Source organism: Hippopotamus amphibius, chromosome X (genome assembly GCF_030028045.1).
Source record: "Hippopotamus amphibius kiboko isolate mHipAmp2 chromosome X, mHipAmp2.hap2, whole genome shotgun sequence".
Lineage (NCBI taxonomy): Eukaryota > Metazoa > Chordata > Mammalia > Artiodactyla > Hippopotamidae > Hippopotamus > Hippopotamus amphibius.
Genome location: NC_080203.1, coordinates 75,853,482 through 75,878,513, shown reverse-complemented (window position 1 = coordinate 75,878,513; position 25,032 = coordinate 75,853,482). Strand labels below are relative to the sequence as shown.

General features: G+C 48.6%; 1 protein-coding gene across 3 annotated transcripts; it reads right to left on the bottom strand.

Annotated features, from left to right (window-relative positions):
- Positions 1 to 951: 951 nt before the first annotated feature.
- Positions 952 to 6,407, bottom strand: CITED1 (Cbp/p300 interacting transactivator with Glu/Asp rich carboxy-terminal domain 1). 3 transcript variants are annotated; one of them, XM_057718653.1, is made up of 4 exons: positions 6,274 to 6,393; positions 5,730 to 5,748; positions 2,142 to 2,266; positions 952 to 1,555 (listed from the first exon to the last, which is right to left on the bottom strand). In XM_057718653.1, exons 3-4 carry the CDS (start codon positions 2,199 to 2,201, stop codon positions 1,028 to 1,030), a joined length of 588 nt encoding a protein of 195 aa, XP_057574636.1. In that variant the 5' UTR covers positions 2,202 to 2,266; positions 5,730 to 5,748; positions 6,274 to 6,393; the 3' UTR covers positions 952 to 1,027. The 3 variants fall into 3 exon arrangements, with proteins under 3 accessions (XP_057574636.1, XP_057574634.1, XP_057574635.1); XM_057718651.1 differs by lacking the exon at positions 6,274 to 6,393 and adding an exon at positions 6,107 to 6,266; XM_057718652.1 differs by lacking the exon at positions 5,730 to 5,748 and having other exon boundaries at positions 6,274 to 6,407.
- Between the last annotated feature and the right edge of the window lie 18,625 nt (positions 6,408 to 25,032).

Here is a 25,032-nt window from a genome sequence, read left to right as displayed (position 1 = left end):
AGGACAGGGCTGGATTCCTCACTGGCCTCATGCCCCACCCCCACCCCACACTGCCATACCTCAAGGCCAGGATCCAGTTCAATGCTACTGTCCTGTCACTTGGCACAATTCTAAAGCTGCTGCCTCCTCAGCAGTCAATCTAAGGGCAATAGCTACATCCCAAAATGTTGACCTTTGTCGAGCCCAGCCCTGATCTGTGTCTCTAAGATGGAGAGGTCAGCCTAGAGAAATTGGCTGTCCCCATACAGTGTGGGCCAGGGGGGGCCAGAGTTAGGGGACACTTAGACCAGCTCAGTGTCCCAGGCATGGAGGTGGGGGTTGAGCAACTGTCTGAGGGACTTTGAAGGCACCTAGAATCTCAGTTTAATGGTCTGTAGCTTTTGCAATTTTCCAGAGAAATCTGAGCTCCCAGGTCATAGGATCCTTCTTGGATCATACTTACCGCCTGAGGGCAAAAAGGCAAAGGAGTAGCTTTAATGCATCATCTGGATTGGGGCTAGAGAGTGGGTGGGGTGGTTTTTAGAGTTGGTGAAGTATATGCTACGTGGCTAGGGTAACTCTTTAGACTTGGATGTACAAGTGGCGAGGAGGCTGCAGAAAGGTCTGGATCAGTCTTTCTTCCAAGAATGCTCCCAACCAGCCCGTCATCGACCTCAAACAGGACATTGTTCCTGGGGTCTTAGGTGAACCTAGGTACTTGGACTCCTGAAGAGATAATGGCAGTGGTGGTGGCGGTGGCAGTGGCAGCAGGAATTCAGTAAGCAGCCTCCCTATCCACCCCCCCCCCCCAGTCTTCCCCATTCCTGCCATCCAGCTCCCTCCCAGCTATCCACCGGCAACCCCACCATGGGTCTTGGGCAACCACACCATGGGTCTCAGAATTGCTAAAAGAACGGCAGACCATGACACACCCCATTAGACCTCAATGAAGAACACCTCCAGTCAACCCAACTCTTTGTAAGTAACTTTTATTTTATTTACAACAGAATTGGTGGCTTTATTCCTCCATCTTTAGGAACAGTTGGCATCAGCAGCCAGATGGAAAGTCTGCCGTGAAGTCAAACTCATTCTGCCCCAGCCACAGCTCCGGAAGCTCATTGGCTCGGTCCAGTCCCAGTTCCACCACCAGCGACATCAGCACCTCCTCATCCACTGGGTCTGAATCGATGATGGCAGGGCTCTGGGCACCAGCAGAAGGAGAGAGTGACCCTGCCCCTCCCGCCTGAGCCCCGAAGCCCCAGTTTGGCAGGGGCCCTGCCTCCCCTGGTTGGCCCGGAGTGGCAGCGGCCATCCCATGATACTGGCTATTAAGTTTCTGCAGCTGCATACTGGCCAGCAGGTGAGGGGCGGGGTGCAGGTTGAAAGGTGGGGGTTTAGTGGGAGGGGTGGCAGTAGGAGAGCTTATTGGAGATGGAGATCCCGAGGAACTAGCAGGAGCCCCACTGGCCTTGGTTCCATTTGAGGTTACCCCGGGGTAGTGCAGGATGGCCACTGCTTTGCGATCTTTCACCCCCAGGTTAGAGTAGGCCAGAGAGCTCATCTCTGGGCTGGCATCCTAGAAGACAGAGAAAGGCATAGCATGGTCCCCCTGCTCTAGGGTTTGTTCCTCACCATTCATCAAGACCAAAAAGTGCTTCATCGGGGGCTAGTGGTGCGAAAGCAGCAAGAAGGCCCCCTGGAAAGGTAGGCTCCTTTCCTAGCTCAAGTTAGGCTCAAGGATCCTTTTGCCACCATGGCTCTGAGCACTGTGCTCAGGCCTAACTCCTCTTGCTGGGCACCCACCATCCTAAATGAGTTCACTGCTTTCATCTCCATCCCCCGACTCTGCCTTCAGCTCATCATTCTACAAAGGGGATCTCATTGTCCTTCTTCTCAGCCTCACTTTAATCCATTGAGACAATGGAGTGGTCTTTTCCAATTCTGCTTCTCTGCTCCCTTCTCTACCACCTTTCAATACCCCAGTGGGTTCAAAGTGACCATATTTAGGTAGAAGCTACTTTCATTCTCCCCTAAGAAAGCCCTGCTGTCTCCAGTCTGCTAAAGGACACCAGATACCACAGCTAGGAGGGCCTTCCACATGGCCCCAGACCAGGTTGTCTTTCCGGCTCTAGTGTCTCCGTCTGTAAAATGGCAAAAGTTACCTCCTTCACAGGTGAGGTGCCACCCTTGACATCAAGTGCAGGCCTCGACATAGTTGGCATTTCAGAGCCTTGGCAGAAGGTGGATAAATTGGTGGGAGATGATGCTGCCAGTTGGAGCTGTTGTGCTGTATGTGAGGGAGAAGAGGTAATAAGGGCAAAGTATTGACCAAGAAAGTATTAGCAAAGCCCAACGCTGTGGCTCTCCACACAGCTACAAGGCAAGGATGGTGATGGGTTAGACCCAAGACCAGAGACCATGTGAGCAGAGGAAGGAGATCCAGCTGGAACTTTTGCCTGAGGTGGGAAAAGTGCTAGATTTGGCCAGGTGCTGCCCAGACAGCCAGCTATCCACATCAGCAAGAGGGGACACACGTGACTGTTTCCTCATGCCAGTGATGTCCCCCAATTGGGGGGAGCATACTTCCTGATTCTGAGGACAGCAATGTCCCTAAGTAGCACACCGTCTCGACGGGCCACTGGCATTCAGGCTGGAAGCATTCAGGCCTCCACTGGAACTGGGAGAAAGTGGGAAGGAGTCGGGGCGAGGAAGATCTAGAAAGCTGGCGGCTGCCATCTAGAGAAGGAATAGGTCACCAAAGCAAATGTCATGAGGCTCCAAAGTCTTGCCTCAGGCATGGTTTTGTGTGAGAAGCTGGGCTGATCAGGGTAGCCTGGGGACTCCGAAGCAGCCAGAAAGTAGCTAGGGATGTCTCAGTTTCCTCCACACTGCAAGCCCCCTCCAAGACACAGTCCTGGCAGCACTTGGCTTTCCCAAGACACCTGCTCTGAGCCCAGCCACACTCATCTGTAGTGACAGGTGGGCATAATTCTTCCTGGAGGGAGACTGAGGCACAGAGGTTCAACAGCTTTCCCATCAGGTGGCAGTGACTCTGGGAACAGGATCCAGCACTCCTGTGCCCACATGCCTCATCTGACTGCTGGCCAAATCATCACACCTAGAATGATTCAAATGGCTCCTGAAGAAATGATCCCCTAGTTCAAATGCCAAAGGGATAAGATAAGGGCATGAGGGGAAAAGAACCTCCCCAAACCAGAAAATAATAATAATAGTAAATCTCTGAGAACTCTAAAGTTATTTTTCTAGAAGCTTTTTAAAAGAGCCCCATATATTCTAGCCCTCATGATGAATTAGGGATGTAAAATTTCATATTTATAAATAACTCTTTGCGCAAAGAATCTTCAGGATCTTAAAAAGTCTCTAATCTTTCCAACAAGACTAGAATTCTCTGTGACACCTCCCTCTTCCCAGTGGTCATTAAGAATCTGCTCAGACACTTCTAGAAAGTGAACACTTACTATCTCTCTTTATCATTTTTGCACCACTTACTTGTAGGGGAGAGAGGCAAGAAAAATAGAAAAAGAAAGAAGCGGGGGGGCGGGGGGCAGAAAACACGAGAAAACAGTAGGTTGCTGGGTCAGCCACCACTGCTTGATTGGAGCCCTGTTTCTTCTCTGAGGCAACCCGAGAATATTTCCAGCCAGTAATTACAAGACAAGGAATCTAATCTATGTCGTCTTCAAGAGCCCAGCACCTTCAGTATCAAGCAATTTTCATGTCCCAAGAAAAATGTCGGGGAGGGGGGTGCTGTCCATCTTTTCCTGTGTCTATCCAGTCTTCTTTCTTTATGCTATCCGGTACCAAATTTACATAAGAAAAACAACAACAGCAGCAGCAGCAGCAGCAGCAGCAAACAACAAAAAGAAACAGAAATAGGAAAAAAAGAACGAGGAAAGAGAGAGAGCAAGAGAAAAAAGTATCTCTGTTCTGGTATCAGTTCCTGGGGAAGACCATTTTACCACATCTCCCCCTTCAGGCTGTGAGCTCCCCTAGGCAGGACCCTATTTCCATTCAGATATGTAGCCTCCTATCGCCGCCTCCCCCTCCACCAGCCCTGACCCCCGGCCTGGGTCTGTGCTCCGTAGGCGCTCAGTAAGTGTTGAATCCGTCTGAAGAGGCAACCAACCGCATTTCGATCGGAATCCTTGCCCCATGCTTCCCCGATTTTCTGTACCCCCTCGGCCACCCGACCCATTCGAAGGCAAAACTTGGCAGCGCGGAAACGTCCCAGCTCGCTCTCCAAGCCTCGAGCCGACCACTGCGAAACGGCTGCGAGAGGCGGCTGGGCAACCCAGAGCAACAAGTGCCTCCTCGCCCGCCGGTGCCTCGCGGGCCCCGGCCACCAGTTCCCGGTCCCGCCGCCCGCCCTTCGTCACAGAGCTTCCCGTGGGCCGGCAGCCCCCTCCCGCCTAGATGGGGGTGGGAAGGGGCGAGCAAGAAGCGAAAAGGGAGAGGCAGGTAGGAGGGCCGCGTCTTTGACCTGTTGGGGGACCAAAAGTTAAAATGGCACCAACCGGATGGCTCCATCTCGATTGCTATTTTCTCACTCAGAAGGAGAAATTTAAAAATCCAAACAGTACTGCGGCTTGGCTTGGATGCACTCTAACCAGACCAGTCAGTTTCGCCACCTGAAAACTAAAGGCCCGTTGTTTGCGGACAGCTCGGCGGCCCTCCTCGCCACATCCCAGGTGGAGCCGCTGGAGCTGCGGGCGGCCGGGAGCATCCCTGCACAGTGGGGCACGAGCATCCAGGCCACCAGGGCCCCGAGCGTCCGTTCCCGTGAGTGCCGTATCAGGAACCGATCGTGGAGACCCGACAGACAGGCCGGGAGGGGCGCGGGGTCTCGGCCTCTGCGGCGAGTTTCGGGCCCCGCGGTGCTGCCGCGCGCGGGGGCGCACTCCAGCGCCGGCTGCTGCCACTCCCGCGCCTCACCAACACTTACTGAGCGCCCGCTAAGCACCCGATGCGGCCGCGGGCTGAGCCTACCCCCTAGCCAAGTCGCCTGTGGTCAGTGCTATCACTCCGCTACGAGAAAAGAGTGAGAGGCTCGGAGAGGTTCGGTAACTTGCCCAAGGTCACAGCGCTAGAAAGTGGCGGAGCCGGGAGTCGCAGCCAGGTCTGTCTGCCTCCAAGTCTGGCGCTTGGCGAGGCAGGGACTCCGTGCGCCGCCCGGCCCGGCCGCCGGCGTTTATAGGCAGAGGGGTGTGTGCGTGGGTGTGCGTGTGCGGGGGGGAGGGGCGTGAGCGTGGGGGAGAGCAGAGGTCGACCGGGCAGTAAAGGCAAGTTGCCCAAATTCGCTAACTTCCATCCCGCAATTCCGCTGAATTCGGCCCGAAAAGCCCCTCTCGCCTTCAGCCCCCGAAGGAAACCTGAGCTTTGTGCAGCCCCGGAGCCGGAGCGTCCAGATGCGGTCCGGGCGATTAGCAAAGTCAGTGGAAGCCAAGCTGGAGAAAGCGCGGGCGCGGGGAGAAAAGGTGCTGCTGTCTCCCTAGGAGAAGCGGGTGCTTGGCCCGGCTGGCCGGCAGGCGGGCGCGCTGGCGAGCGAACCGGTTCACTGGCTGGCGGGCGGGCGGCGGCCCCTCTGCCCCCAGCAGAGCAGCTTTCAAACAGAAAACAAGTCCCCCAGAGGCCCCCGGCCCGCCCGGCCCCCGCCCGCTCCCAGCGCCCGCTCCGCTGGAGTCCCCGGCCCCGCCGCCCAGCCCAGCGCCCTGCCGGGCGGCCCGGCTTACCTCTGCGAAGCCGCCTGCCCTGGAGAGAGGGAAGCGCGGAGCCCGGTGAGCCGCGGGCGCAGCGGCGGAGCCCCCAGCCCCTGGCACGCACGCCGCCACCGCCGCCGCCGCGAGCCGGTCGCGCTCAGTGCCACCCGACCCCGGGGCGCTTGGGAAAAGCCCGCACCGCCGCGCCGCGCCGCCGCCGCACCTCACCGTGCCGCGCCAAGCAGCCCCGGCCCGCGCCCGCGCCCGTGCCCGCCCGCCCGCCCGCAGCTTCGGCGCCTGACTCCGGGGCGGTGGCGGTGGCGGTAGCGGCCGCCGCGCTCCCTTCCCGGAGCGGGGTCACCGGCTCTCAAGCCCCCATTGCCGCCCGGAGAGCCCTGACGCACACGCACACGGCAGCAGGCTGGCCTCGGCTAGGAATCCCGGGAAGGACGGACCCTTTTCCCCCTTTTTCTCTCTCCCCCCCAATTTCCACGTCTTTATAACCGGCTTAGGGCATTATTAGCACATGTCCTGGCTCGTGGGCGAGTTGGTGGCAAAATCTGAACTGGATACTCACCAAGGGCCAGAGCGGGTGCTGCGCCTTCCCCAGCCCTCTTCCTCCTCGCCAGGAACGACCCCTCGCCGGCGGGCTGTGGGCGGGCAGCCGGGCGGAGCGAGCCTCCTCTGGGCAGCTCAGCGGTGCCCCTTCTGCAGCTGTGCCGCTGGGAACATTTTATAGCGGCGGCTGGCGTGTGTGGCCCTTTAAAGGCGCTCGAGCTGGTGCAGTCACCGCGGATCGTGTGAAAGCGAAGGGCCGGCTGGGGAACGGAGTCCAAGCGGCTCCACGGGTCCGGCGGCGCCGGGGACCGGCCACGGCTCCCGGGCTGCCGCTGGCTGGCCCAGGCCGTGGTCGCCCCCAGCTCCGAGCCCCTGGCCGACGCCTGCGCATCTAAAGCGGGCGGGGGCCCGGCCCCGGGCACAGTCTCTCCCCACCGTCCTGCATGGACTTGCCCAATAAATTCCACTTAGTAATTTCGCTGAGGCGAGGGAGAGCTGTTAGTGTCTGTTTTCTGACCTAAATCTAGAGGGTGGTCAAAGCGGGCTTCAGGGGGTTGAGGGGAGAGCTATGAGCTCAGGAAATGACCTGGGAGAGGGGAACGCACAAGGGACAGGGCCCGAGGGACAAGATTTGGGTTTTCTGCAGGGCTTTCTTGGAGCCTGTCTGCCCCCTTTGGGCTGCACCATCTCCCTGGTTGAAGGACCGAGGCTGGGGGTGTCCCTTTCCCCCTGAAGTCGCCAGATTCCAGGCAGCGCTTCATGGAGGGCCTATCTGGCCCTCAGCGGTGGCTTCTCTCGAAGACCTGAGCTGGGATTGGGTTCAAGGGGTTCTACCTTGTGGTCATCCAGGGCTGAAGGAGGCGAGGTAGAGATATGTCATGGATCGTGGGGCCAGGTGCAGTTCACAAGGCACAGCCAAAAGGCCAAGAACAGGCAGCAGGGTACGAAGAACTTGTCCCAGGGCTCGTGGGAATTCCTCCTGCCTTCCCAGTATGCCAGGTTATTTTATTATCATTATATAATCATTCCCAGGTAATAAGAATAACATTTTGCATTAGGAGCACATCTTTCTCTGTTTGGGATGTTATCTTACAAATCTTTTCGGAAAAGAGGGCTGGATCTTCTCCTTCATTTCAGTTCATGCTCCTTGTGGCCAACAAGCCCACATCTTGCCTCTTACAGGAAGGCCACCAGGATCACTCTTCTACCAAACTCCCTTTTTTGGCCCCTTTCAGCAACAACTACTCAGTTTACAGTGTTCATAAAACATGCTCTTTTAAAAAAGTCCTGATGTTAAAATAAAAGGGGGGGGGGAGGGAATGTCATGAAGTCATTTTCACTATGTATATGTTCTGTCTTAATTGGATTTGAAGACCTAAAGTTCTTTTCCTTTTCTTTCTTTCCCTCTTACTTCCTTCCTTCCTTCTTTCCTTCCTTCCTTCCTTCCTTCCTTCCTTCCTTTTTCTTTCTTTCTTTCTTTCTTTCTTTCTTTCTTTCTTTTCTTTCTTCCTTTCTTTCTTTCTTTCTTTCTTTCTTTCTTTCTTTCTTTCTTTCTTTCTTTCTTTCTTTCTCCCCTCTCTTCTTTTCTTTCTTTATTATTCTTTTTCCTTTAGTACCCCAAAGTGCCCTGCATTTGCTCTTTGAACAAAGTTCTGTTTGTTGATGGACTGCCCGGCTTACTGACGTAAAGATGGGAAGCAAACAAAGGGACAGATCAAGGCCCTTGCTTGACTCCTGGAGGACCCCGGGGCCAGTGCTCTGGACGCCAGGTAAACCCATTCCCCAGCCCCCAAAGCTACTTTGCCTGTCTCCCTTCCTTCCCCTCACCCTGCCTCAACACGAACCCAATAACAACCACATCCCACACACCATCACTGCACTTTCTCACTTTGCACAAAGATCGTACGCAGGTCATGCCCAGATTCCTTCTGATGAAAGGTGGGATCTGTCGTGACCCTAAAACCCTGCAGAGTTCGCTTGTGAAATACACCCTCAAGCCATCTTGGTGTTTGCCTGACGCGAGCGACTCCGGGCTTCCGAATTGTGTTTTGCTAATTTGGACCTCCGACCTACCCTCCCCCTCAGCCCCTGCTCGGGAGCTGATCTGGAAACCACGGCAGCTTCTCCGAGGCAGGCTCCGGATCCGAGAGGTGGTGGATCCGCCCTCCATCTATTGGATGGCTCCCAGGCCAATTGTTAGAAAGAGGCATATGTTCATCTCGGCTTCTGGAGTGTCTCCGGAGCAGTTGCTCAACAGCCAGCCCCCTCCCCCATCCGGACCATTGAAGGGCAGAAAAAGGAGCGCCCTCCGCCACATTTCTCTATGCCCACATGCCAGAAAGGGTCTTCCCACTGGTGACTTCCTGTCATCTCCACTGTCCACCTCCTGGGGAGCAGGAGAGAGAGGGGCTTCGAGCACTCAGCTTTGGAGCACAAAAGCCACCCCTTTCCTTTGCGGGGCAGATGAAAGGGGAGGTGAGTTGCAGAGGCAGGGAGAGAGCAAAGGAGACATTTGCATTTCTCTGCAAATATGCCCTGGATCACTGACTTCCCAGCCGGCTCCAGCAGAGCTCAGAGCTCTCCGCTGAACTCTTATCTCTAACTTGGCAACTAGACCGGGAGCTCGCAAACCGAGGAGAGGACAGGGATGATCACCCAGCAAGAACCTTCTGTGCACCAGCATTGGACTGGGAACATTCCCATCCATCATCCCATTTAATTCCCACACCTTGTGAGGTAGGGTTTACCAAAGGTGAAAAGGAGTCCCAGAGATTTTCCCAAGTCTACACAGCCAGGAGGTGTGGTGTTTGAATCCAGGTTAGGCAGAGTCCTCATCCTCACCCCTGCACCTTGCTGCCTGGGAGGGTAAAGGGGCATCTAAACTGTGGTCAGGAGTACAGATTCAGGGGACAGTCCACCTAGGTTTAAATCCCTACTCTGCCATTTACTAGCTCTGTGATCTTAAGCCAAATGGCTTCATTCTTTAGGCCTCAGTTTTCCTATCTGTTAAATGGGGATTATAATGGGAGCAACTCTGTGGGCTTTTTGCAAGGATCCAGGGAAAAGCTTGGGTTGGTGCCTGCTGTGTAGTAAGTGGTCCACAAATGCTGTGCCTTCTGATTCTTTTCCTTTTGCCTCTTAGTCCTGCCTCAGCTCACATACTTGCTGACTGATTAATTTAAAAACCAGGCTGTGAGGGGATGAAGGAGGTCTATAAACTCAGGAAGGGGAGGAAGAAGAAAATGCAGGTTTGTTCTCAAAATCCCACCTTCCAGGACCAAGGGCTGTCTGAGCCTTATGACAGGAGTAAATTAGGGACCAATAAAAGATGATGACTTTTTACAGGACAGCCCATATGCATACAGAGTGGTCTCTCGAAACGTCTACTCAATAAGTGTGTAGAAAAGTTAAAAAGCACACGATGCCATGTGGCTTGCAGGATCTCAGTTCCCTGACCAGGGCTCAAACCTGGGCCACAGCAGTGAAAGGCTGGAATCCTAACCACTAGGCCACCAGGGAACTCCCATAAAAGCACAAGTCTTTGTTTAAGAATATTTGGAACAGAATTGTTTGTAATAGTGAAAAATGGAAAGCAATTTAAATTTCCATGGTGAGGGAGTGTCCCTTGGTAGGTACCTTGATACTAAATTTTTTTTTTAAATCTTATTTCAGAAACTTTTATTCATGGGAAAATGTTCACAACAAAATATTAACTAAAAAAAAAACACGGGGTACAAAGTTGCATAAATATGATGCCAAGTTGCAAAGGGCACAAAGAACAGAAAATTAAATACTCACTATGTTTCCAACCATGTATGAATATGGGTAATGAAGCAATGGTCAGGAAAACAAACCAACAACAGTGTCAGCTGGATGGTAAGATTGAGGTATTTTTTTCTCTTTTCTCTATGTTATGCAATGAGATTATATTATTCTTATAATTAAATATGTTTACAGTTAATGGACTGCATAAACAGTATGCTTCTACCATTGTTAAAATTATTTGTGCATAGAAAAAATATTGGAAGAAAATGCACCAAAATGGGGACTTTCCTGGCAGTCCAGTGGTTGAGACTTTGCCTTCCAACGCAGGGGGCCTGGGTTTGATCCCTGGTCAGGGAACTAAGATCCCAATGCCACGGGGTGTGGCCAAAAAAAAAAAAGTGTCTAAAGAAAAAAAAAACAAAAAGCAAACATGGAAAAAAAAGCCCCAAAACAAAACACCAAAATGTTAACAGTGATTATAATTGAGTGGTGGGATTATGGATGATATTTTTCTTTTCCTTTATTTTTCTGCCTTTAGATTATATTATTTTCTTACAGTTAAAGGAGGTTCATAGGTTCATAATTTGAAAAGTGCATCATCAGTACGATCCCACTGGTGTTAAAAGTATGGCTGTAAATTGAAAAAATGGGAAGGGAATATATTAAAATAACAGTTTTTATATTAAGTGGTAAAGGATTATGGGTAATTGCTCCTCTTTTCTTGATTTTTCTGTAATCTGATTTCATTACTTTTATAATTAAAATGAGTACCTACAAATGGCATATACAGTAGGATGCCACTTTTGTTAAAAATGTATATGTGTATGTGTGTGTGTGTGTGTGTGTGTGAGCATAGAATAAATAACATACTACTCCAAAACGTGGTTGTTTCTGGGTGGTGGGGTTATGGGTGATTTTTGTTTTCTCTGTTTTTAAAAAAAAATTTTTACTGGCGTATAGCTGATTTACAATGCTGTGTTAGTTTCAGGTGTACTGTTTTCTCTTTTACACATGATTTCTTCATTTTCCAATTTTTTTTACAGCTATCATGTATTATTTTTTAATTATGAAAAATGTAAAAAATAATTCAATACTGAAGTAGTTATGACAAAAAAAGGGCATGTCCGGGATTTGCTTTAAAATATTCCAGTGGGGATGGGAGAAAAGTGAGTGGGGATATAGGAAAAATAAGATGATAATTGTTGAAGAGGGGTACCTGGGCCTTCGTTATGATGTTTACTTGTGATTATGTTTGAAAAGTTCCATAAATACTTTTTAGAAAGCATTTTCACATCCATTATCTTTTAATCTTATGCCAACCCTGTGGGGTTGATTATCTCCATTTTGTAGAAAATTGAGATTTAAAGATGTGAAGTCACTTGCCCTACAAGTCACACAGCTGGGAAGTGAGAGAGTGGGCTTGACTTGGGCTCCTTACTCCAAGCCCAGGGCTCCCCACCACATCCCAGTTGCTGCTTCTTTTTTAAAAAATTTATTTATTAATTTATTTTTTGCCACATTGTGTCTTTTTTTAAATAAATTTACTTATTTATTTATTTTTATTTTTTAGCTGCATTGGGTCTTCGTTGCTATATATGGGCTTTCTCTAGTTGCGGAGAGCAGGGGCTACTTTTCGTTTCGGTGTGCGGGCTTCTCATTGCGATGGCTTCACTTGCTGCGGAGCACGGGCTCTAGGTGCACGGGCTTCAGTAATTGTGGCACATGGGCTTGGTTGCTCTGCAGCATGTGGGACCCTCCCCGACCAGGGCTCGAACCCATATCCCCCACATTGGCAGGTGGATTCTTAACCACTAGGCCACAAGGGAAGTCCTGCTGCTTCTTTGTAATAATTAAAAATAATTAAGATTTTATCTGATGATAAATGTCATAGTTGTTCCCTGCAGAGAATTTGGAAATAACAGAAAAGCACGAGGAGGAAAACATCATAACCCACCCGCATCATAGTTAACCCTTTGGTGTCTGGTCATGCAGGACAATCTAGCTGTCTCTTGTTCCAGCGGTAATGGGCGGGGCAAACATCGTACTTGCAGTAGGAGTGGTGAGTCATTCCTGACGGGCTAGTGAGTGAAGCTGCAGCTGTTTGGGGACCCCTTCATGTGCAGGGTGGCAGGTACTCAGGAGATGGTGAGTCCTAGCCACCCCCTCCCATTCTTCCTTGGTACCCCTGCCAGATACTGCAGTCTGGACTACAGTTCTTTCCTATATTCTTCTTTCTCCCATGGGATCTCAAGGACTACAAGTCCATTTGGAGAAGTTGGGGTGGCCCTTCTCCCCTTATTTCATCTGGAGACCCTGCCCAGAAGCCCCCTTGGGATCCTGCAAGCCTGCAACCACACCGAGTGCGGTTGTGACTCCATTTCCCCATCTGGAAGATGCTAGTGAGAATAGCAGACCGGTTGGCCTCTGCCAGCGAGTGATGAGCTAACGTCTGTAGTGCTTTCCAGCCCCTCGGAGCAAAGGTGCCGGAGCCTCCCCAGCGCCTCGCCTGCCGCTGCCAGCCTGAGCGAGCGCCTGGGCCTGGCCGCCCTGCGCTGAGGGAGCGGCCGCATTCCTCTGCCCTAGGCCAGCGGGCTTGGACCAGCACTGGCTTCTGCTCCTGTGTTAAAAAAAGGAAAAAAAAAGGGGGGAGGATTGAAAAGAAAAGAGGATGAAAAGGAAGAGGGGAACAAGGGAACAAGATTAGTCCTGGGGAAAGGAGCTTGAGAAACAGAAAACTGAGTAGAGAGCAGGGAGATAACAGGGTATCCTTGGGCACTCCAATCTGCTTCAGAGATTGGTTTCCTGTTTACACAGGCGGGTGGGGGAAGTTTGGAAAGGGCCAACAATTGGGGCCAGTTGAATTGATTCCCTACTTGATTTCCTGTTATTTACACATAATGGGAAAACCTCAGATATATGCAAACAGCTTCGGCCACCCAGCCTCTCACATCCTTCATGGCTCTGCCCACTCCACCCTTTGAGGATGTCATTCCATATGCCCCTTTGCTGTGCTCCCTCCTGGTATTTAACTTCACAAGAGCCCTAGGAAGTCAGCCCTATCATTGCCACTTCAGAAGGGCTTGAAGCCCAGAGAGGTGAACTAACAGGCCCAAGATTGCAAAGCTAGTAAGCAGCAGAGCTGGGATGCACAGCCGAGTCGGACTCACCCCTGAGGCCAAACTCCCACTAGGTTCCCTGCTCCTCTGTTATCTGTGTCTATGCTCTTCTTGCTTCTAGAACAGATGCTTGGCCTCACCCATTGCAGTCAGCGGTCAATGAGTGTGTGGCCAGAGGGTATTTGTGGCCCAGGTTGAGGGAGAGACCCTTGAGGGGAGATCCCAGTTAGGGGCTGTGGCAGGCGTCTCCAAGAATGAGGTGCAGTGTGGGAGAGGGCTGCAGCCCGAGGATGGCAAGGTCAACTCTGAAAAATATTACCTAGGGAAAAGCCCCGGGTACAAAGGCAGGGAGGGAGAAGGGTGCTGGTGTCGGGGAGAAAGAGACACAGCTGGGCCAGCCAGGCCGCGGGCTGTTTGGATGACAGCAGTGAAGCTGAAGGCCTTGGGAAGGTGTGAGGTTTTTGTGGGGGAAGAGAAACTCTGCTTTAAGCATGTTTAGTTTAAGCTGTTGGCAGAACATCCAAGTGGAAATAGCTTGCACGCAGCCAGGAATATAGGACTGGAAAGAAAGTGTGAGGCTGTGTCAAAAAGAGCAATCGGCAGGATGACTTTCGGCCAAACTGTGGGGAGCTTTCCCCTGCGTCTCTCCACCAGCACAGAGAGGGGCTTTCTCCTCAGGCGCAGGACGCTGGTTCCTCACCACAGGCTTCCTTTCCTCTGCCCGCTGCAGCCCCTCTAGCTGAGCCCAATTGTGGCCGCATGCTTCAAATCCCTAAAGGCTGGTGTGAGGGGATCTCAGTCCGTGTTTTCCCACGCCACGGAGTGACAGGGGCCTCATCTTACTTTGCTAAATACATTTTGGCTGGGCCTCAATATACCAGGCCTTCCCTCCTTTCATTTCAGCTTCTAGAACACAGGTCTTTGGGGTCTTGTATGCTCTCTCTTTTCTGCCACCCGCCACTTTTAGGCCAGCGCAGCTGACTTCATCCTTCAAAAGGTGAGGCCATTTTAGTCTGGCCTTGCTTCTTGAAGCATCAGGATGAAATTACTCCCCTCACCTGAGCCCTGAGGTGATGTGCCAGCCCCTTGGTCCTCAATCTCACATCTATGCCGGGAGCACCTCCCTGCCCTCGCCTCTTGGGCTCTGGGGTCCTGCCCTCCCAACCTCCCAATATCCGATCGCATCTGAGACCTCAGACTTCCACGCATCGTCCATCATGGACCCCAGTTTTCCTCTAATCAGAGCCCTGCTGGCATGGAGAAGTCTGGGAGCTTGGACCAGTAGCCTTGATTGCCTCTGGGATTGGCTCAGACACACAGGGCTGTGTGAATGCGGTTAGGATGCCTGTCACATGTACAACCTGGGGGACTGGAAAGATTTCCCACAGTCACAGATGCTTCTCCTTCTGGGGATCAGCAACCAAAGCTGGAGACACATGGAGGGTCTAAGATAGCTCAGGGGGTCAGGGTACAGACTCTGCTGCCAGCCACGAAGAGAGGAGCACAGGCCCAGCGACCCAAGGTCCCTCTGCTGGCTCCACACTGAGACGATGCCCCTCAGCCAGCACATCCAGTTTCCTTGTGCCAATCACAGAAAGGCACCTCTTCTGGGAGGACCAATTAGAAACAGGTGCTGCTCCCTCTGGGATTTACACAACCATCACCCCAGGGCACATGGCTTTGCAGGAGGAACACAAGCTGAATTTCAGGGATCCATGTGTGGGATATGAGCTGCACAAACATACTCAGAGACCCTACAAAGACATGAGCCTGGATGAGCACATGGCTGAGGTTCCTGCAGTGGCCCAGCACCCCTAAGAATGCCACCTCAGGGGAGTTTTAACCTTCCTAGCTCCTACCGTCAATGGTAACGTTTCCTGGGCACTTATTGGTGACAGACCCTCACTGTTCTTACCGTTCCACATTTATTCTCTCCTCAAATTCCCACAACAACTTGAGATGCTAGGCGACTACTATTGCTACCTCATCTCTATTTTGCTGATAGGAAAATTGAGGCACAGAGATGTTAGGCAGCCTACCGATGTCCTACATCCTGTTTGTTTTGGGCTAAGGATTCCAACCAGGCCCCACAGCCTCTGCTAGTGACCAGTGGACCTCACTGCCTTCTAAGTAACGTAGCACCCCCTGGGACTCGCCCATTATAGTTCTTAAAGGCCTTTCCCATGCATGAGCAAAGTCAGTTTACACCCCCTCCTTCCCCGTGTGAGGTTGTTGCTATTATTATCAATCCTATTTTACAGAAGGAGGCTCAGAGAGGTGAGGCAACCTTGCTGAGGTCACACAGCTAGCAAATGAGGATGCTGGGATTTGAATCCAGTTCTGCCCGCTTCTATCTCCCTTTCTTGCTCTCTAGCTACGTCCCACCCCAAGGTTCTTGCCTTTCCTCAAAACTGAATATCAGAGCTGGTGGGGCTTGGAGAGGTGACCTCATCTGAACCTCACACTGTTACAGAGGAGGAAGCTAGCACTGCATCGCTACCTGGTTAGAGTCAGAGGAAAAAAGACAGATAGACTGAGCAGAAAGAAATATATTCAACGGAGAGAGAAGGAGAGAGCAAAAGAGCAAGAGGGCGAGTGCCTGGGAAGAAAACAAGGCAAGGAAAAGAAATCAAATGAGAAAGACAAAAGCCCAAAGTGGGGTGAAGGCATAAGTGACCAGCCATCTGGAAGTAGCACCAAACTCGGCGGGGGCGTGTGTTTGTGAAGCAGGGGAGCCAGACCAACAGGTGTGAAGGCCTAGCTGCTGCCAGCCAAGAACTGTCCGGGCCCGAGCCCAACCGGAAAGAAGGCACAGCCCCCGCAGAAGACTTCTCCAGGGGGCTTTGGGCTGGGGCAGACCCTCAGCCAACCTGGTGGGGCTCTCCCCTGAAGCCTTCCTTGGGAGTGGGAAGGTACCCATAGTCTCTGCGTTTTCTTCAAACTTCTACCAAGTGTTACCTTTGGAGTCTTGACGCTGGATAATCCCTGCTGCGTTTGAATGCCAGGCTGCCTGGCCCTGGCCTCGCCTGTTCTGAGGGGATGGGTAAATGCCGATTCATGCGTCCATCAGCTTGGAACACAGGAGGGACAGGTAGGGAGGGGAAAATGGCTGTCCAGACCCAACTGGTCACCTTCCCAGCCAACTCAAGGCCTGACTTAGTTTGATGTCCAGAGCCTGGGGTTCTGCCATCAGATTGAGCTTTGTTCACGACCTAAGGCTGCCACTTCCTAGCTGTGTGACCTTGGACAAGTGACTTTAGCTTGTTGGGCCTCAGTTTCCTTCCGTGTAAAGTGGGAAAAATAAGAATACCTACCTCGTGAGGCTCTGCCAGGGTTGAATGAGATAATGTCTGTGGCTATAAACTCTCAAGTGCTGTACACATGTGAGTAATTACTTTTCTCTGACCTCTGTTCCCTGCTGCTCGGGGGATGGAGTCAGCCTTCCAATCTGAGTCCAGTTCCAAGCTTGACTTCACCTCCTTGGCCCTGTTTTCCTCATTGTCACATATGCCTGTGTGGGAAGTCAGGCCTCCCGACCCATTGGGTGGGCTTGGGGTTGGCTGCTATTCCAACCCAGTTGTTCCTTCGGGCCGCAGACGTGAGCTGAGCCCCTGCTCATCCCTGTTTTAGTCACCAAGGCCTCAGAGGGGACCACGTTGCCAATTTAGCCCTCAAGGACTTCCCAATACAGTGGGGGAGATAGAAAAGCAGACTGATCAAATCAAGTAGGATATAGGAAGAGGTGACATGGGAACAGAAGGCCAGCATTCCCCAGGTGTTGGGGACAGCACGTGCAAGGCATTAATGGGAACTAGGAGAGCAGCACAGGATGGGGTTGGTAAGGTCACAGGAGTTGGACTTGGATGCCACGTTAAGAAATTCAGCTTTGATGTGCTCACTGAAGGTGACTTGGGCAGATTATACATGGAACCTGGTGCAGTTTGTTACTCAGAAAAGCATGTGCATTGCCTCAACCTTCTCCATCCACCCTCAGCAAGCAATCGAGCTGAGCCCTAAGCTTCCAGGAGAGATCCCATTCCTTCCTCCTGAACTCAGGCCAGTAAGGCACTTAATCCCCTGTCCCCCATTCCACTCCCCGCCCCCCACCCCACCAGCCTCCCAAGCTCAGTAAATGGCACCTCTGTTCACTCAATTTCACAGGCCGCAAACCTTTTCTTTCTCTCTCACCCTATGTCCAACTGATCAGCAGATTCTGTCAGCTCTCTCTTTAAAGTACATCCAGGAGCCAAACCATTCTTATCACTTCTACAACCACCACTCTGTACCAAGCCACTGTCATCTCTCTCTCTCTCTTTCTCTCTTTTAATTTTAAAACATTGAAGTATAGTTAATTTACAGTGCTGTATTAATATCAAGTGTACAGCAAAGCGATTCAGTTATACATATATAGCCACTATCATCTCTTACCTAGATCACTGCTGCAGCTTCCTGACTGGTCTCTTTGCTTCCCCATGCCCTCCAGTCTGTTCACACAGCAGCCAGAGGGATCCTGTGCTTTTCTACTCAGAAGCTTCCGACAGCGCTCCATCTCCCCCAGGGCAAAGGTCGAGGTCCTTACAGTGCCTGCAGGACCTGGGCCCTCCTACTTCTCTGCACTCTTTCCCTCCCATTCCTTTCACTTCAGGAACACTGGCCTTGATGTTTTTCACATGTGACAAGGCGGTTCCTGTCTCAGGTGCTTTGCATTTGCTGTTCCCTCTGCCTGGAACACTTTCCAGGAGATCCACATGGCTTGTCACCTCATCACATTCAGGTCTTGGCTCAGTGTCACCTCTTCAAATGGGCCTTCCCTGGGCACCCTATTTTTTTTTTTTTTCAGGAAAACATGTCAAAGATTTTATTTTATTTTATTTATTTATTTATTTATTTATTTATTATTTTTTGGGGGGTAAACCAAGATCAATCATCTGTTTTTATACACATATCCCCGTATTCCCTCCCTTCCTTGACTCCACCCCCTCGAGTCCCCCCCACCCTCCCCACCCCAGTCCTCTAAGGCATCTTCCATCCTCGAGTTGGACTCCCTTTGTTATACAACAACTTCCCACTGACTATCTATTTTACAGTTGGTACTATATATATGTCTGTGCTACTCTCTCGCTTCATCTCAGCTTCCCCTTCACCCCCCGCCCCCCCCAAAACCTCGAGTTCTCCAGTCCATTCTCTGCATCTGCGTCCTTGTTCTTGTCACTGAGTTTATCAGTACCATTTTTAGATTCCGTATGTGTGAGTTAGCATACAATATTTGTCTTTCTCTTTCTGACTTACTTCACTCTGTATGACAGACTCTAGGTCTATCCACCTCATTACATATAGCTCCATCTCATCCCTTTTTATAGCTGAGTAATATTCTGTTGTATATATATATGCCACATCTTCTTTATCCATTCATTTGTGGATGGGCATTTCGGTTGCTTCCATGTCCTGGCTATTGTAAAGAGTGCTGCAATAAACATTATGGTACATGTTTCTTTTGGGATTATGGTTTTCTTTGGGTATATGCCCAGAAGTGGGATTACTGGATCATATGGGAGTTCTATTTGTAGTTTTTGAAGGAACCTCCAAATTGTTTTCCATAGTGGCTGTACCAACTTACAGTCCCACCAACAGTGCAGGAGAGTTTCCTTTTCTCCACACCCTCTCCAACATTTGTTGGTTCCAGATTTTGTGATGATGGCCATGCTGATCGGTGTGAGGTGATACCTCATTGTGGCTTTGACCTGCATGTCTCTGATGGTTAGTGATGTTGAGCATCTTTTCATGTGTTTGTTGGCCATCTGTATGTCTTCTTTGGAGAAGTGTTTATTTAGGTCTTCTGCCCATGTGTGGATTGGGTTATTTGCTTTTTTGGTATTAAGCTGCATGAGCTGCTTGTATATTTTGGAGGTTAATCCTTTGTCCGTTGTTTCATAGGCAACTATTTTTTCCCATTCCCACCTCCTAGAATCATGGAAATAAAATCAAGAATAAACAAATGGGACCTCATGAAACAAAAGCTTTTGCACAGCAAAAGACACCATAAACAAGACTAGTGGGCACCCTATTTAAAACAGCAATCCCGTCACTCTCAACTCTTACCTTGCTTTATTTTTCTCCATAGCACTGATCACCACTTGCCATATTATATTTATATGTCTGTCCAGCTAGAATGCACATTCCACAAGGGTAGGGATTTTTGTGTTTTGTTCACTTCTGTATCTCTGATAACTAGTATACTGCTTGGCACATAGCAGGCCATCAGTAAATACCTGTTGAATGAAGGAATGGCTGAGCTGGAGAGTCTGGCTTCTGGGTGTGAGAGAAAGAAGTTGCAGGAGAGTCAGAAGTGAGATGGGGCAGAGATTAGTCAAATGGGCTCAGGAGTGGAATATGAAACAGATTCTGCAGAATATTCCTCAAAGGAGAAAAAGATATGAGTGACAGTCAGATGGAGGCTGATAGAGGAGAACCTAGTAACTCACGGACAGAGGGGATAGGGTTGGAAGAACGGCAGTTCCCCCTCTCTCCTGCCTTCTAGGCTGGTAACCCCAGGACCATGCCGTGTAGCTGACAGGCGCCTTCAGAGGAGGAAGTCTAGTCTGGAAGGAAAACTTCAGGGTAATAGCCACCAGCCTGGCAGAGAAGCAAGCCAGGGAAGACTGGAGAAGGCCTTGAGAAATAGCTGTCCCTGTCCACCCCTCCCCTTGCCCCCAGTATATAGCTGTTATTTTGGTGGTGTCTCTTCTGTTTGTCTCCATTCACAGACATATATAAACATCATTCCCACCTCCCAGTTTAACCCTTATTCTCATCCTTATTCTGTCTTTACCTCCATTTCCAACTAATACAAACCAATGTCCTCCATGCCATTCACAGTGTGAATCCCAACAGTGTTTAGGTTACTTCTGGGGGAAGATGTGTTAGAACTGCACTGGATGTCGAGAGCTAGCCTGGGCCCCTGGGGGAACCAGAAGAGCTGACAGTCACTGCTTTCCCTTCAACTCCTCCCCACCATGACTAAGGTCCTACTATGTGCCAGTCAGGAGTGTTGACATGAACAGATGGGAAAGGTCTTGAGTGTAATGGAAGAGACAGATAGTTAATAACTTACTGCTAAGCATATAAAAACATGTCCAACCTCACTAAAGAATCAGAGCAACCAAAATTCAAACAATGAACACTGCTGGGGATCAAAATCCATCATCCGTTTTGTTTGTCTTTAATGTCCACACCCTTTGATCCATCAGCTCCATTTCAACAAATGTATCATAAGGAAATAATACAACAAATGTGCAAGGGTGTAAGTGAGAGGATCTTCACTGCAATAATTTTTCTTTGAGGCAAAATTCACGTAACATACAATTAGCCATTTTAAAGTCAATAAATTCAGTGGCATTTGGTACAGTCACAATGTTGTGCAATCACCACCTCTGCCTACTTTGAAAACACTTTTATTACCTCAAAATAAAATCCATGCCCATTAAACAGTTACTCCCCATTTCCCCCTCTGCCCAGACAACAATGAATCTGCTTTCTGTCTTTATGTTTTTGTTTATTCTGAATGTTTCATATAAATGGAATCATACACTTTGTGACTTTTGGTGTCTGGCTTCTTTCACTTAGCATGATGTTTTTGAGTACTGTAACATGTGTCTGTACTTCATTCCTTTTTACAGGTGAATAATATTCCACTGTATGCATATGCCACAATTCATTCATTCATTCATCCATTGATGGACATTTGAGTCATTTCCACCTTTTGGCTATTATGAAGACTGCTGCTATGAATATTCATGTACAAGTATTTGAACATCTGTTTTCAATTCTTTTGTGGCATATACCTAGGACTAGAATTGTTGGGTCATATGGTAATTCTATGTTTAACTTGTTGAGGGACTGCCAAACTGTTTTCCACGGTGGCTGCACCATTTTGCATTCCTATAGCAATATATGAGGGATCCAATTTCTCTATATCTTCATAGACTCTTGTTATTTTCTGTTTTATTTTTATTATAGCCATCCAAAATAGAATAAACTGGCAACTCATTGTGGTTTTGATTTGCATTTCTTTAATGACTAATGACATTGAGCATCTTTTCATGTGCTTGTTGTCCATTTTTATGTCTTCTTTGGAGAAATGCTTAATCAAGTTATTTGCCCATTAAAAAAAAATTATTTATTTATTTATTTGGTTGCACCAGGTCTTAATTGCCGCATGTGTGCTCCTTAGTTGTGGCATGCGAACTCTTAGTTGAAGCATGCATGTGGGATCTAATTCCCTGACTAGGGATCAAACCCAGGACCCCCTGCATTGGGAGCGCAGAGTCCTAACCACTGCACCACCAGGGAAGTCCCCTCTTTGCCCATTTTTAAACTGGGTTGTATGTCTTTCTGCTTCTGAGTTTTTTGTACATCCTGGATACTAGATCTTTGTCAGATATATGATTTGCAAATATTTTAACACATTCTGTTGGTTAAAATACTTTCTTGGTCATCTCCTTCGTGACAGCAAAAGTATTTAATTTTGATGAAGTCCAATTTATCTATTTTAACTTTTGCTGCTTCTGCATTTGGTGTCATACCTAAGAATCCACTGCCAAACCCAAGTTCATGAAGGTTTACCCCTATGTTTTCTTCTAAGAGTTTCATGGTTTTAGCTCTTACATTTGGGTCTATGATCCATTTTGTGTTGATCTTTATTTATGGTGTGAAGTAGAGGTCTAAATTGGTTTTGTATTTGTTTTGCAGTACCCTTTGTTGAAGAGACTATTCTTTCCCCATTGAATAGACTTGACACCTTGGCCCAAAATCAATTGGCCGTAGATGTGTGGGTTTATTTCTCTACTCTCAATTCTGTTCCATTGATCTGTATGTCTATACTTGTGCCAGTAACATACTGTTTTGATTACTGTAGCTTTGTAGTAAGCTTTGAAATCAGGAACGATGAGTCCTGCCATTTTGTTTTTCTTTTTCAAGATTGTTCTGGCTATTTGTGGTCACTTGAGATTCCATATAAATTTCAGGATGGATTTTTCTATTTCTGCAAAAAAGTGATTGGGATTACATTGAATCTGTGGATTACTCTGGGTAATAGTGACACTGTAGCAAAATTGTCTTCCAATATGAACACTTATGTCTTTCATTTACTTGTGTGTTCTTTATTTTCTTTCAGCAACATTTTGTAGTTTTAAGTATACAAGTCTTTCACCTCCTTGGTTAAGTTTATTTCTAAATATTTTATTCTTTTGGATGCTATTGTGAATAGAATTTTCTTAACTTCCTTTTCAGGTTGTTCATGGATATAGAAACACACTGATTTTTGCTATTTACCTTGTGTCCTGCAACTTTGCTGAATTTATTAGCTCTAGTAGTAGCTTTTTTGTTGTGCAGTGTTTTTATTTGTAAGGAAAAAATGAGAGCGTTCTGAATGTTCAGCAATAGGGGACAAGTTAAACAAATTTTGGAGCATCCATATAATGCCACCACTGTAAGGGATCAGGTGTGCCAGATTTTTTGGTATGTCTGAAATATGTCATAATAAAAGATAATATGGTAGTTCTTTGTGGATTGATATGGAAAGCTGTCCATGACACATAATGAAGTGAGAAAAATCAGGTTACCAGACAGGATGATTTCATTCATGTAAAAATAAAAGGGCAAATGGTCATATATGTATAATGCCAGCTCCCTGAGGTCAGGGATTGTTGTCTGTTTTGTGCACAGATGTAACTCCAGTGCCTGGCACACTGTATGGTACATAGTAGGTGCTCAATAAATATTTATTGAATAAATGAAAAAAGTCAGGAGATATAAACACCAAACTGCTAATAGTGGTGATTGCTGAGGTATGGGGTTATGAGGGAACCATTATCTTATTGTTTGAATGTTTTTACTTCAAGCATTTACTGTAAAAATAAAGTCTTTCCATTATACTGCCCCCTCCCCATCCCCACCCCTCTCACCAAGCAAGAAAGGCACTGTGGGCAGGCTGAGGGAGGAAGGCACTAGGACTCATTCCATCAGAGGTAAACAAAGGCTTCGCAGCCAATTTGGAGCCAGGCCTCAACAGGCTTATCTCTGTTGTCGCAGTGGCTACAGTGATCTTTTTAAAATGCAAATCTGATCAAACCACTCTCTGGCTAAAAAAGTCTTTGATGGCTCCTTACCTGCAGGATCAAGTCTAGCCTCCTCTGTCTGGCACAGGAGGCCCTTTGTGATCTGGCCCCTGTTATTTTCCTTCCTGTCACTCACTAATATGTATCACAACTTTTTCTTATGGAAATTTAAAAGCACACAAAAGTAGAGAGAATAGTACATTCAACCTCCATGTGTCCAGCAGACTGGCTTCAACAATGATCAACATTTTTCAAATTTTGTTTCATGTATCTCCACCTACCACCTGCTGCCACACACCCATACACTTTCCCCCTCTGGAGTATTTTAAAATAAACCCCAGATATATTATTTCACCTGTAAATACTTCACTTTGTATCTTTAACAGTTGAGGACTTAGATAACTACCATGCTGTTATCATACTTAACAAAATTATCAATAATTTCTTCACATCACCTAGTCTCTGTCCAAATTTCTCCTATTGTCTGAAAATATCTTTTTACAGTTGGTTTGCTTGAATACTGTCTAATATTCTGTGTTCTAGCAACACTGAACTGCTTTTCACTTCCTTAAATTTCATGTGCCTTTGCCTGGAATGTTTGCCCCCGAAGACTGGCCCAAGATCAGCTTGAGTGTTGTAGCCTTCATGATTGCCCCAGTCTAGATTGCCTGTCCAGCGTCTGTGTCCCATAATACCCAGAATGTGAGGCATTGCTTTGTCTGAGTGTGTAGTTCCACCATTCCATAGGTATGTATGGAGAATTACAGGTGCCATGTACCATGCCAGGCACTGGGGTATAGCAATGAACCTGCCAATGTTCCCACTCTCCTAGGGTGTGTGTGTGTGTTTGTGTGTAGGAATAAAAATGAATAAGATAATTATAAATGATATAAAAATAAATGGTATTTTAGAATAAAGAGAGCAAGTTGGCTACTTTAGATGGCATGGCAAGAAGCATTCCAGGCGGAAGTACTAGCCTGTGCAGAGACCGTAAGGAGAGGGTCTTAGAAGGCCCCCATCTTCAAAGGCTCTATTTATTTCTGTCTTTACATTTGTAGCTCTCATCCTTTGGGGGAATCATGAAAACCCCTTTGAGTGTTGAGAATCTGATAATAGCTATGGCTCCTTGCCCCAGAACAATGTACCAAGGCACAGCCACATGAATTTGCATACTATTCCCTTAATTCCTGAAGCCAGAGAATGTTTGGAAGATTCCTTGCCTAGACTGGGTTCGCATTTAGGGCAGGAACAGTGTCTAATACTGACAACTAATATGTACTCTGCTAAGTGCTTTCTTTCATGATCTCTTTGATCCCTCAAAACCACCCCATGAGGTAGGTACAGGGATTATCTCCTTTTGATTGATGAGGAGACTAAGGCTCAGAGAGAGTGAATTACTTGGCCAATGTTACACAGCTAGTGAGTGACAGGGAGAGGAGTCAGACGCAGGCAGTCTGAGGCCAAAGTGCATACGTGCTGCTGGTCAGCTTGGGGCCCAGCACTGAGCAGGTTTGGGGACAGCCCTTGGCAAAGGCAGGGGAGGAGAAGCTGCCGGAGCTTTCTGTGCAGGGGCTTAGAAATGTCAAAACCTGCTCGGCCTCGATGGCTGTTTGCTTTTCTTTCTCTTCCTCCTCCTTGTCCTCCTCTTCTTCCTCCTTCTTCCCTTTTTGTTTAATGACAATAATTTTCTTATAAAGAAGTCTGTCTGTCTTAGAAAGAGTCTTTTAAATGTAGAATTGGAACTATACCTCTCTTTCTGTGACAGCTCACAATGAAGGCAGC

Bases quoted from the DNA above. Each gene is read 5' to 3' on its own strand.
- CITED1 (XM_057718652.1), bottom strand. From the start codon at position 2,201: ATGCCAACTATGTCGAGGCCTGCACTTGATGTCAAGGGTGGCACCTCA. The intron at 1,556-2,141 runs GTAACTTTTGCC...TCTGTCTTCTAG, and splicing joins GCACCTCACCTGTGAAGGAG to GATGCCAGCCCAGAGATGAG.